We start from the raw sequence: 12967 nt of genomic DNA, 5'->3' as shown, positions 1-12967 counted from the left end.
TAAATCTCTGCGTGATCTCACCAGGATGCGTCTCGTGATATAAGCGTCTTTTTATATTTGTCAGACGGCGATTGCGCGCTTTCTGTGTTTTCATTGGGCTCGACTTCACCAGAGACATCCATGTCCAAATCTGAATTTCTCATTTGTTGCTAAAATCAGCTGTGACGTCTCCCACATGTCTGTGTCCAGGAAAGCTAGCAGCATTACTGGAGCGTTTCCACTCTCTGCCTCCACGAACGGAACTGCTGTTCTCTCTGGCAAAAAGTCACGACTCCCCAGAGCTCCCACAAATCTGCACAAAAGATGATTTCTACCCTGCAAACAGTCCACACCAGTGCACAACCAAACATCTACGAGCAACCACTTAATCTCTTAAAACTTCAATCATCAACTTAAATTTTAATCACTGATATTTGCTTTCTGTTTTGTTGTATTATTATTATGCAACGTCAAAGCATACGAGTGAGTTCATAGCACTGAAGCTCTTCGCTTTAATCCTTAAATGTAGCATCCGGTTTTCAGATTCCTCTGAAAACCCTTTTAAGCTAAATTTAAATCAAACTGACAAAGCAGAAATAAATAACCTCCAATACCTGAACCTCTGTTTTTTTTTCTCTTTTTCTTCTTCGTTTCTTGCTGTTTTCACAACAAAATGTGTCTCTCAAAGATATTCAACATTCACAAGACCGTGAATGTTGAACGTCATCACCCTACATTCATCAACAACTTCAAATGAATGTAAATGTTGCTCCATCCATCTCTGGGTGTTCATTGTTTTACCAATAAATTTCCTGCATTAGTGCATTTACACATTTGTTTCCTGCTACCTGGCTGCAGCATGCAGAACAAAAAGGCATTTTCACCATAAATCATTTAATCCCTCCCAGTTTGATTTGATGGTTTCAAATGTCAAACTTGTGCATTGTTAAATGTCAGTTTTACACATTTTAACTTGGTTTCCATTGTGGTTAATCTAATCTGAGCCAGACGTTTTATCGTCTTTTTACTGACAAAAACAGACCCACGGCCTGCGTGTCACAGAAGCATAAAGTAGTTAAGCCAAGGAGCAATGGTGAGGTGTTTATTTGGTAATGGAAATAGTTGTACTCCAGCTTGTTGTGTACATAATTTGCTCTGCTAATAGGTGATGAATTTGTATGTTGTTTTGTTTTGCTTTCTGTGCTTTCCTCTGCTCACCCTCTCGTCTGGTAATGTGTTATCCCGCAGTGACTTCATTAACACCGGGCGTGTTTGTGTGCAGGGGCTGTACCCGGGCTCAGAGGAAGGCTGGCAGGTGTACAGCACGGCCTCGGATCCCGACGGCAGGTGCATGTGCACGGTGGTCGCCCCGGCACGGAACCTCTGTAAACGAGACCCTCGGAGTCGACAGCTACGCTCGCTGACCGAGCAGGTGCGTGTGCATTTGTGAGTGTTCGCCTCGCGCCTTGACGTTTCAGTGGTCAGCATTGACATGCGGCACGGGGCAGAGGCGGTGTACTGGAATGAAAATATTCACTGGACTGTCTCTTTGTTTTGACACTTGCAGAAACACACATGAACAGACACACACGGGCTTCGCTGACAGATGTATTCCTGATACATCAGTAGCCAAATCCTCTGTAGACTGCCAGTCATTCAGCATGCCAAAAGAGTTTAAAATCAAAGAAAGAAACGCTGGCAGATGGGTGGGAAAGAAACACTTTGTTCTGTGTCGTGGGTGCAGCTCAGCGTACGACCATTTGCGTGTAACTGCTTGTGTGTGTGTACATGTGTACGGGGCTATTCAGTTTATGTCTGTGTCCTAAGAGAGGGTAATAAAAGTGATTTGTGACAGAAATTGATGAATTATTGAACGGCATCAAGTAAGCAAACATTTCTGAATGCATTCGCTATTCTCAGCCTCGCACACGACGGCACATTTTCTCACCAGCGCTGTAGTAAACCGGAGCACACCAATGGCAATATCACAAAGATTACTACTCTTTTTGTCCTACACTGGTGCTGCTACATATTGTTCTCGCTTCACACAAAACGAGAGAGAAATGAGGAAAAAGGTAGATGAACACTATCAGAAATAACTCCCTCTTCTCTCCTCGCTCTGCTCTTGTTGAGAGTCTTTTGTATTTATGAATCTTAATCAGCTCAGCATGTCTGTGGAAGTGACACCTAGATCCCGCTGTGAGTGTGTGTGCGGTGGTGTGAGCGCTTTTTTTTTTTTTTTCTATTTTTTTGCTTGTCTGGCCTCCACAGAACGTGTTGTACAGGAGATGTGTGGGCGGGTTTGTTTGTTTGTTTGTTTGCATATCACTCCTGAATATCTGGAAATATCTGGGTCATTTTTATAATAGATTTTTTTTTAAACACTTGTTTTTCATTCAACATTAAAAGAGATTTCAAGTGTGTGGTACACATTTTTTAGAGCAGGACACGAAAGGAGAGGAACTTCTGTTCAAATGGACCTAATGAGATCTAAGAGAGGGGAACAGGGGGTCTGCAAACTGTGTGTCTTTGTATCATATTGTTGAGCAGTGAATGGGGGATGTTAAACCCTAAGCATGAACTGCTTTTAATTTAAAAAGCATATTTTCTTCACACTCTTTTATTTATCCATTTTTATTTATTTACCTGTCTATTTCTATTTTCAGCCAGGAGCTAATGTGGTGCCTACAACTTTAATGAAATAATAATAATAATAATAATAATGATGATGATGATGATAATAATGATATATTCTATTTCTACGCAACTTCTCACCACCTTCCTTTAATACAGAAAATTAAAAACACATACACATAATTAAATTAGTAAATAAAATTAATCAATTATTTAAATAAACAATAAAATAAAATAAACATAAAACCACAGAACAATAAAACTGCCCACCATACTGTTTGCAGTTTACATTTTTAACCACATGAACAGAATGACTGTATTTAGCACTGTCAGTCTGTTGGTACACTGCTTTAGACTCAAATATCTCGACCAGTTCGGAAGAATTGCTGTAACCCTTGCTGCAGATATTCACGGACCCCAGAGGTTATCTCAGATGACTTTGGTGATCCTTTTGTTTTTGTCTTTTAACATTCAAGATCTGTTAAATCTGCCAAAAAAAAACAGCCTGTTGGTTTTGTTGGTAGAATTTAACTCCAAGGATCACTGTGTCACTGTACAGTGCTGCAAAGTTTACATCCAGAGTTGCTAGCTTGATTGTAACTCTGCCCCTTTGTTGCATATAAACATTATGTAGTATATTATGTATACTGGGGTTTTGGAGTCTCATCACCATTAACCACTTATATATCAAAGGTAGGGTCAGGTGACTAAAGCCCCATTCACACAGTGCCAGAGACTGGTTAGTGACCCTTTTTGAACCACCGGTTGCTAGCAAAATGTTTATACTCTGGCCTGTTGGTGAAAACCTTCTTATGATTGCCTTTGTCACCAGCAGATTGCTGTGGTCACCAATAGTTTGTATGGACCTTGCTGGCATGTTAGCAAACACTTGCTAGCTACTTTCTGAAAGGTAGTAAAACTGTGAAAAGTGCGACACAAACTGTAAATGGAGACTAGTTGTCTTCAGAGTAAAAAGTCTGCCCTTCAAATGTGTTGGAAACAGCACTGTGGCACAACTTTTAGATTAAAGCGACCGTTTACAGTTTGTGTTGCACTTTTCACAGTTTCGCTACTGCTTGAAAGTAATTTCAATCTTCCATGCAAACAACACGTGACTGTGGCAGCCTGCTAACGACCAGAGCAATCGGAAAGAGGTTTGTGTTGCAACCCTCTATTTATAACTGATTTCTCTTAGAGATTGTCAGCAACGTCCAGAAACCACTTGGCAACCAGGTGGTGAATGCACATTTTTTCACTTCACAACAGGCGGTTGTATCATGTCCAGCATGGTGGATGTCTCTTGAGGAATATGCACATGACATCACACGAGGCATTGCATCACCAGGGGTGGGTACTACAAAGTAAGATTACTGGGCTAGCAGGCTTAACATCAGAGTGTACTCTGTCAAGAAAGTGGCTCACTTTTTACCGAGCTAATTCACCATGGTAACTTACATTGAACACATAACCTGGTCAGGAGCAGGTTCTTTCATTTACAGCGTGTTTTCAGAGCAATATATAGTATCTGCTTAGAAAATGGAGTATTTGTGTAAGTAGTTGTAAACCTTACTAATGTCAGGAAAGAGGCCAAGGTGTAGGTTAAAGCAGCTCAGACTGTGTGCTGCATTGTCATTAAAATGTGCATGTATTGATTTTGTGATGCAAAAAGTGTATAAATGGTTTTATACTCGATTTAAATTCACTTAGTTTTACACGGGTAGAATTGCAGCAATGAGAACACAGCGCATACTTTAAGTATATCTATTCAATCAATAAAATTAATTTTACTTTGATCAGCCAGTAAACTGAAGCAATTTCCACATTTTTATCACATCTTTCCACTCAGTGTATTAGGCTGTGGGACAGTAAGCTATAATGTTTAAATGTATCAGTTTTAAAGTCTCAGAACTCTAATATGCAGCAACCACTTTAGAGATAACTAGCAGCACTGAGAGCCCACTCAGCTGTAAAATTATGAACGCACATTAAAATGTTTATTTTAAATGATTAGCTAAATACATAAATAACCAAGTTAATGATCTTCTATAGAAAAGATCTGTTATTCTATTTGCTGCTGAGTTTTTAGGGTCTCTAAAGAGACCAATTTATCATCATCATCTGATAGCTGCTCATAGGGATCATTTTGTGTGGTAGAAGGGTCAAACGCTCATTGATTGTCATTTACAAGTCATTAGCTAATGAGCATACTCCAGATAATACTTCTTTCTGAAACATAGAATTACCAACATTTATAAAATTGATCTAATTTTTTTATACATTATGTTTTCCATAGACTTCCATAGGACTTTGTGTCCCCTCTTTTCTGCTGTCTGTGCTACAGACAGCAACTACGTGGTTCTTCCTGCTCTTTCATTTCACAATAAAAGTCCTTATATACATATACATTATAAAATATAAAAAATAACATAAAATAATAAGTAAATGACTATTGAAATATAGCATTTGTTTTGTTGGTTTAACATTAACATTCAAACCAGCGTGCAACAACTTTTTTTGGTCTTTGCTATGCTAGTTACCATGGGGGGTTAAAAATTAAAAACTATCCCTTTGTTTGTCATCATATCAAACAACAGGTGTTTGGAAACAAATAACAGGTGCCAGTAATCAGACAGCAGCCAAAGCCAATCATAAATATTAATGGAAGGGACAAACAGTAATCACTGATGGTATCAGCAGTGTGTGTGTGTGTGTGTGTGTGTGTGTGTGTGTGTGTGTACATCAGGTCCAGAACGTGAGTCAGTCCATGGAGGTGGTTGACCTGCGGACATCCAGAGACCTGCAATATGTTCGAGACTCTGAGCCACTGCTGAGAGGAGTGGATGGACGGTTACACACTTATGTGGCCAGTCCCCGCAGTCTGACAGCTAGGAGCCTGCAGGTAAACACACACACAGAAACACACACACAAACAGACACACACACACATACACATCAAGTCGCATACAATGCAGACAGTCGCTGCAGGGAACATATAACCTTTGGTGTGAAAACATTGATTTCACGCATGCCAAGCTGAAGTTTCTTGCCTGCTCTCAGACACGCGAGCATCTTTCATCAAGAGGACAAAACTTGTCTTGAAGCTGTCAATTTGCTGGCTTCATGTCTGCTGTGTTAAAGTGTCGCACAGCCTTTTTTCTGAAGGTGCCAGTAAAACTGCAGCATCACTGCACACATTAAGGCTTCAAGCTGTCATAAAAAAAAAAAAAAATCTGTCTGGAGAGAGTCTGAATTTTAATATTAATGACCAGATTAGAATAATATTGACACACAAAAGCACAGAACATTTTTTTCTGCATTTGTCTTTTATAGTTTGTTCCTTGGTACTTTAAATTTGCAGTAGAGAGAGAAGATAAGATTGCCTTCCTGGATAAGTATTGTGTTTTACTGAGGGAAATCTGAATGTATTTCACTTCCTAAATTAGGAGCACTAATCTCATTAGGCTTGGTGCTTTCTGCCATGATGCCACTGGCAGGCGTCTGTGCCAACAACAAAACATGGGGAGGGGTAGTGAAAGATTATTTCAAGAGCTGCAGAGAATGACAGGCCGTGGATCTCAGGAGGGAGAGTTGAATGATCTAAACAGTTAAATCAGCTGTGAAACGGCTTCATTTGGCAGCTTAATGACACTGAAGTGGAAGCCTAGCATAACCCTGCACACTGTTTACACATGGATGTAACTTTAAGCAGTGATTTAGGGACTTTCATCTCACGGGAAAGATAGGCAAAAACTATATGGGAAAGTATGGTTGACATTTTTCCACATTTAAGGTTTGTTAATCTGCTGCTTTAACAGGTTTTTTAATCTATATTAAGTTGATCAGAAACGGATGTAAATGGATTTTATGAATGGAAAGTCATGTGAAAAAGTAATTATTTTCTTGTGTGACTTTAGATAGATAGAAGGCAGCACGGTGGCACGGTGGTTAGCACTGTTGCCGCACAGCAAGAAGGTCCTGAGTTCAATTCCACCATCAGGCCGGGGTCTTTCTGTGTGGAGTTTGCATGTTCTCCCCGTGTTTGCGTGGGTTCCCTCCGGGTACTCCGGCTTCCTCCCACCATCCAAAGACATGCAGCTTGTGGGGATAGGTTAATTGGATAATCCAAATTGTCACTAGGTGTGAAAGTGCGAGTGAATGTGAGCGCGAATGGTTGTCTGTCCCTGTGTGTTGGCCCTACGACAAACTGGCGACCTGTCCAGGGTGTACCCCGCCTCTCGCCCTATGACAGCTGGGATAGGCTCCAGCGCCCCCCACGACCCTGAAAAGGATAAGCGGAAGCGAATGGATGGATGGACTTTAGATAGACAGATAAAAGTAATAAATAAAACAGCCAACACATTTGAAATATGGAAATGTGGTTAAAAATCATATTATTGTGCATTAAACAGCTGCTGTAAAGTGGTTGGTTTAAAGGACCTCCTGGAGCGCTCTGACTGAAGGTGCTACTGGTGATAACCTCCTGGGCGTGGCGTGGTCATGTTAGCTTTAAGAGCATTCTTCTCTCTGCCACAACAGTGCTGGACTGTTTCAAATTCAGACCTGACCACGGAGCCTTCTTAATAAGTTTGTCTTCTCCGTTCCTGTCTGCTGTGCGGTCTCCTTCATCCCAGCAGGCCACAGCATAAACAAAACACTGGCCACCATCATATTGTCCACACTGCACAGCAGGAGTGGAAAGGCCTCAGCCTTTGTCTCTTACTGTACCCCGCCTCCATATTGTTCTTCCAGTCCAGCTTATTATTCGTCACACCAAGATACTTGCAACTGAAGATAACTTTCACCTCGATGCCTCAAGTGTCATTTATCAGCATGTCACCGGTGTTCTTTACACTGTTGTTTTCATTTATTTAGATTTAGATTTGCAGGTATTTGTTTTTATGCACAGCTCTCTTTTTGTGGTTTTCTTCATATACCACACTGTGGTCTTGTCTAGATGCAGCTTTGCAAACACGGCCATGCTCTGACATGATCCAGTGCTAATTTCAGTTCACACAGTTCTCAAATGCACTGTAAAATAATGAAAACGCTGTCATAAAACTGCACAATCCCATATTCACACACACAAATAACAGCCCTATATTACAGTGAACAGAGATAAACTAATACAACGAGCATGAAAACAACAATAACAAACTAATGTACATAGTTAATAACATTAAAGGTTTATATCTTAAAACACAATGAGAACAAGTTCACCAGGAAGTTATTACTATTTCAGTTAATTGGACCATGTATATAAATGTAATAAATTGATATAATAGCAATCAATCTTAAAAATAGTTGGTCAGTGCTACTATTCATTAGATTTCTACTTAAAAATAATGAGTATTTTCACAGCCAAACATTTGAATTATTTGCTCTTTCTATCCAATTACCTCACTTCCAGCTTTGAAAAGGTAACATGGGAGGGAAAAATGCTTAAAAGAAAGGTGACATAAATGTCAAACAGAAAATGTTTAAACCTCAGTTAAAAACGACACAGATCCAAAGTAAACATTGTAATTCGACAGTCATTTTGAGGGGTCACACACAGCACACATTATGCACAGTAAATTAGATCACGGGGCCAAACTGTCAAGCTCTGCAAAACAACATTCGTGCAAACACCTTGACTTTGGCACGCAGCACAAATTTGGCTCCTTGCTTCTGCATCCTCTTCCTGAAAATGAAACAAAATGTCACCTTTTCGACACAGTGGGGGAGACAAAGCATGCATCGCAAATAGTCAGAGCAGGACTTCCCGGGAGCGCTCTGAGGCTCACAGCTGTTGACAAAAAAAAGACAACCTGATGGAGGATAGCAGCCAAATATAAATCAGGTTATTTTGTTTTGTTATGGACGGAGTTCCAGAAAACTGAGCACACCTAGTGGCCTCAGTTGTTGTCATCTTTAGACCCTCTACTTAGAGTGTGATTTACACAAAAATACAGCCTTTCACAGTCATAGTACCTTAAAGGTATACTTAATAGATGAATAAATGCAGAATAAACATGGGGAACGGCATTAACCTACATTCTAATCTTGGAGACCGTTTGGATTTTATTACATTTAGATTTTATATCAAAATGTAAATAAAGAACAATGAACAATGAGGCAAGCAGCTGCAAGGGCATTTATGTGCACTCAGCTTAAGTTTGCAGAATTTAAGGTTATTATCCATTTCTATTCGTGTTTATTTAAAGAAACCTTTTTTAATACAGCATATTAAAAAAGTATATGCTGTATCCTTTGGAAAAGGAAAGAAAAGTTGTGTAAATTTGAAGGAAGCCTTTTTGACTCAACTAAGCGGTGAACTGTTGTATCAACTTGATCTAATTGTGTGTTCAGTGACTATTTCAACTGAAAACACTTCTATTGTCCTGTTCGAATGGCTAATGAGGTAAGGCCTGTGCTAATTCGGATTAAAACTGATAATCTACTATTGGAAAGGTAATTGCTTTTCCACCGTGCTCTCCAACTGAGAGGTGAACTTAGACAAATATTCACACACATATGTGTGTATGTGTAGCCTCAGGGAGTATAACCTAAATTCAGTAGGTGATAGCTGATCGAAAGACTGCCATCCCAGTTCATTCAGAACTGATTGATACTCGGGTTATATTTGTGAAATATTTGCTTGCTCATCTCGTCAATGTCAGTAATTCCAAATTTACAGGTGAATCATTTCAATAAATTCAGTTCTATTTTATTTTTATAACGCCAAATCACAACAACAGTTGCCTCAAAGCATTTAATATTGTAAAGTAAAGACAAACCTCAACATTAAGGCGACCCTCAATGAACAAGTGCTTGGCGACAGGGGGAAGGAAAAACACTCTTTTAATAGGCTTTGGGATCCGTCTGTCGTGACTGGTTGGGGGTGATTGGAGGAAATAGGACAAAAGATGCAGTACTTCACAGTCTTATCATGGATTTATGAAATATACACTTACACTCTGTGGTCCCACGAAGAATAGTTTTGTTTTTAGTGTGTACAAGAAATAACCCTCCACAAACCATCTTGTCCGACTGTAATCCTCACCATAACCCCAAACCAAGTCTTCATATTAGAATTCATTAATAATTAATAATTAAAAATATTTAATTCATGCGGACTTTGTCTACAAAAGGGACGCAAGCTCCACACTGTGACTGTACACACAGATTTTTTTTTGCCTGCTCATAAAAAGCAGTAGAAGTACACACACACACACACACACACACACACACACACACACACACACACACACACACACACACACACACACACACACTAACCCTTACTTACCCCAATAGGGCATATTACCGCCTCCCCATAAATCCATTCTGCCTTTCATCTCTTGCCGAGCATATCTTAACAGCTGGGGGGAAGGGGGGGGGAGGTCTGTTTTTAAGTTTTTATATAGTTGGTTTATGCATATGCGTGTGTGTGTGTGTGCATATGATTGTTGCTCCTGGGGGGTTTTCACAGTCATAAGCTTTTGCCTTTGCACTGAGAGGAAAGACTCCTGAATATTTATGTGGAACTTCAGTAAGTTTATCAATAACTAAACAGTATTTTTAACCCATGGAGGAAGGAAACAAGGGTGGAGGGTGGGAGTGGAGAATGGGATGTCAAATGGGAGTCATAAACAGAGAGAGATGGTGGAGGAAAGAGGAGGAAAGAGACAGGAAAGGAAGCCTTATTGCACCTAAATGTTTCTTGGTGGGAGGGAGGACATGAGAGGACTGTGCAAGGAGAAATAAGAGGGAAAGTAAAGGTTAAGCAGAGACTGGAGGAGAGATAAAAGTGTGAATCAGGAAGGGAGAGATTAGAGAAATCGAGATGAAGGCGGAGACGTGGCAGGGGAGGGATTAGCCAGGTAAAGTGGTTCACTATCTAACAAACCGTGGCACCTTTGGCATTTTATCAAAATTGGGGTTTTAATGAATATTGAATCAACTTGCAATTATATGCAAAGAACACTGCCAATAACAATCAGCGGTGATGATGTAGTGAGCTGAAGCTGCTTGGAATTACAGAGTTTTCACGCTGTGCTCTTGTGACATGTAGAAATTGGAAAAATGCGTCGTAGCGATGTTGGAAAAGTATTCAGGTCGCGATTTCAAGACAGCAGGGGAGGGATTAGATACATAAAGTGTTTGACTGACTGCCAACTGCTGACTGTTTCCTGGATATGTTGTTGTGTTTGTGTGCGGGGGTGCAGAGATGTTATGAGAAGATGATAACATTTTTGTCTTCGCTTTTGACATTTCTCTTTATCCTCCTCTCTTTTCCATATCAAATCCACCTCTTTATTCAGCAAGCTGAAAGAGAAGATACATCTAAGTATCAAGGCTAAAAGCAGAGATATAAAAGTAGCAAATAAAAATGTATTGTCCCTCTTGCTGCAAGCACAATTGTTTTATATGCTATCCATATTTTTATTGATCTCCATTTAAGCTGATTAGAGGGGAAAAGGGGCCTTTTTTGGCCCGATATGATCCAGAGTGCATTTTTTTAAAATGAGAGTTTTCCTCCATCCATTTTATGCTGCTTATTTGGGTCACATTGCCAGAAAAGACTTGCCCAGACGTATTCTCTTCCAGCACATCTTCCATCACCTCCTGTGGGACTGTGAAGCGTTCTCAGGCCAGATGGATTGCGCAGTCCCTCTAGCATGTTCTGGGGGCGCTTTCCATTCGGTTAACGTGGTTCTCCGCTTCCCTCGCTCACGTCTGTTCCTCGGGGAGAGCAAAGAGATGCGGCGACAGAGGCAGAAATGAAATATGATGTGCAGCATCTCAGCTGCCAAATGCACAGAAAGAATTAAGGAAGCAAAGTAAATATTCTTCTGAACCAAACTCAAAGGAAACGAGAGCTTTATGTGTTTCAGTTCATTTCATTTGTCTCCTACCAACCAGTTTATCAGCAACAGGTAGACCAGGGGGCTGCCTTGTGACACAAGGATTGTCTCAAACATGTGCTCAGTTTTCAGCATCAACGAGTGAACAAAAGGGACAGTTGAACCAATTCATTTGAAACATTCACAGGTGGAAGGCAGCACAACGGGAGATTAAGGATGACAAGGAGAGTAATCAGCCGAATGAGAAACAAACCACTAACCCTGTTACACATGCTGGGATGAGGGCACCCTTACGGGGCACCCTGACCAGTCCGGACACATAAACTACCTCAAGCGTGCCTCAAAGGGTGGCACTACGCCAAACTACAGCAACCGAAAGAGAAAAATAATGACTGCAAATGGCCTCTCTCACTTTCTTTAACTCATTCACAGGAGTTAAAGGGTCAGATGTCTCAGCTACGGCCCCTGTTGTCAGTGGTGGAGCAGTATCGACTGGATCTACAGACGCTGGCCACCTTGCGGATGGAGCTGCTTAACCTGTCGATCGTCCTGACAGCCATACAGGAAGAGATTGGAGCATACGACTACGAGGAGCTTCAGCAGAGGGTCCTGTTGCTGGAGACCAGGCTGCACAGCTGCATGAATAAACTGGGTACGTGCTGGGAAGAAAGCAATAACAAAATATGACTTGTGCTGCCTTTGAAAGTAACTCACGCGTTTGCAATTTGAACATGAAAGCGAAGAACGTGAGCGTGCGGGGGGTGGAAGCACGCAAAGGAGCACTCCGCAGGTTTACACACTCAAAGATTTATTTATAACAACGATTCATCAGTCTGCAAAAATAGTTCTATAAAAAAATGAATTATAAACAAGAAGAACGTTCAGGAAGAATAATGGAGGGGAGTGAAGTTTAAAAATATGCAAATTTACCACAGGGAGTGAAGAAGGAGTGTAACAGAAAATAGGACCAAGTTTCATCAAATTAGTACACAATTTGCAAAGTCAGGCCTACCAAACTAGGATATACCCAACTAGTTCACTTACACTACACCCAAAGCCCCTGGTGATGTCGTTTTTAACACCTTGGCTCATGCGATGATGCTCAATAGTGGGTCAAGACTTCACTAAACAGGATATTTAGGGAAAGATGCATACATACATAAGGAAAATCTGAGCTTGAAAAAGATGACGTTGGGAATACAAATTAAGAAGTTGGCCTAGCTGACTTAGAAGCAAACAGGACCAACTGGCAAAGGAACAAAGGGAAGCAGGGGAGTACAAAGTGGACATACAATCCAGTATCATGGCAAAACGCGTAATAGACATGCCGGTCCACTGTGTCCATTCCACAATTTGTCTCTCCAAAACATGAAATCGACTTTACCGCGTGCAGAAATTGCGTTACCAGCAAGGGGAGATAATATATTTAAGCCACGAAGTCAGTAGTGAGCAACAAATGTATTAAGTACATTCCAGGGTCCTTAATCGGCAGAACAGATTAAGCTAGG

At 40.7% G+C, this 12967-nt stretch overlaps 1 protein-coding gene across 2 annotated transcripts in view; it reads left to right on the top strand.

Moving 5' to 3' along the window:
* The window catches only part of LOC146517281 (noelin-2-like), a 38802-nt gene that overhangs the window by 12073 nt on the left and 13762 nt on the right, over positions 1–12967 (top strand). For both annotated transcript variants that reach the window (XM_085163104.1, XM_085163103.1), the window contains exons 2-4: positions 1262–1411; positions 5357–5512; positions 11892–12111. In XM_085163104.1, coding sequence (XP_085019230.1) covers positions 1262–1411; positions 5357–5512; positions 11892–12111 — 526 coding nt within the window. The remainder of the gene's footprint in view (positions 1–1261; positions 1412–5356; positions 5513–11891; positions 12112–12967) is intronic.

The sequence above is a fragment of the Neolamprologus multifasciatus genome, chromosome 6, assembly GCF_963576455.1.
Source record: "Neolamprologus multifasciatus chromosome 6, fNeoMul1.2, whole genome shotgun sequence".
NCBI classification, from domain to species: Eukaryota; Metazoa; Chordata; class Actinopteri; order Cichliformes; family Cichlidae; genus Neolamprologus; species Neolamprologus multifasciatus.
Note: the sequence above shows the minus strand (reverse complement) of the source record. Positions and strands in the feature narration are given on the sequence as shown.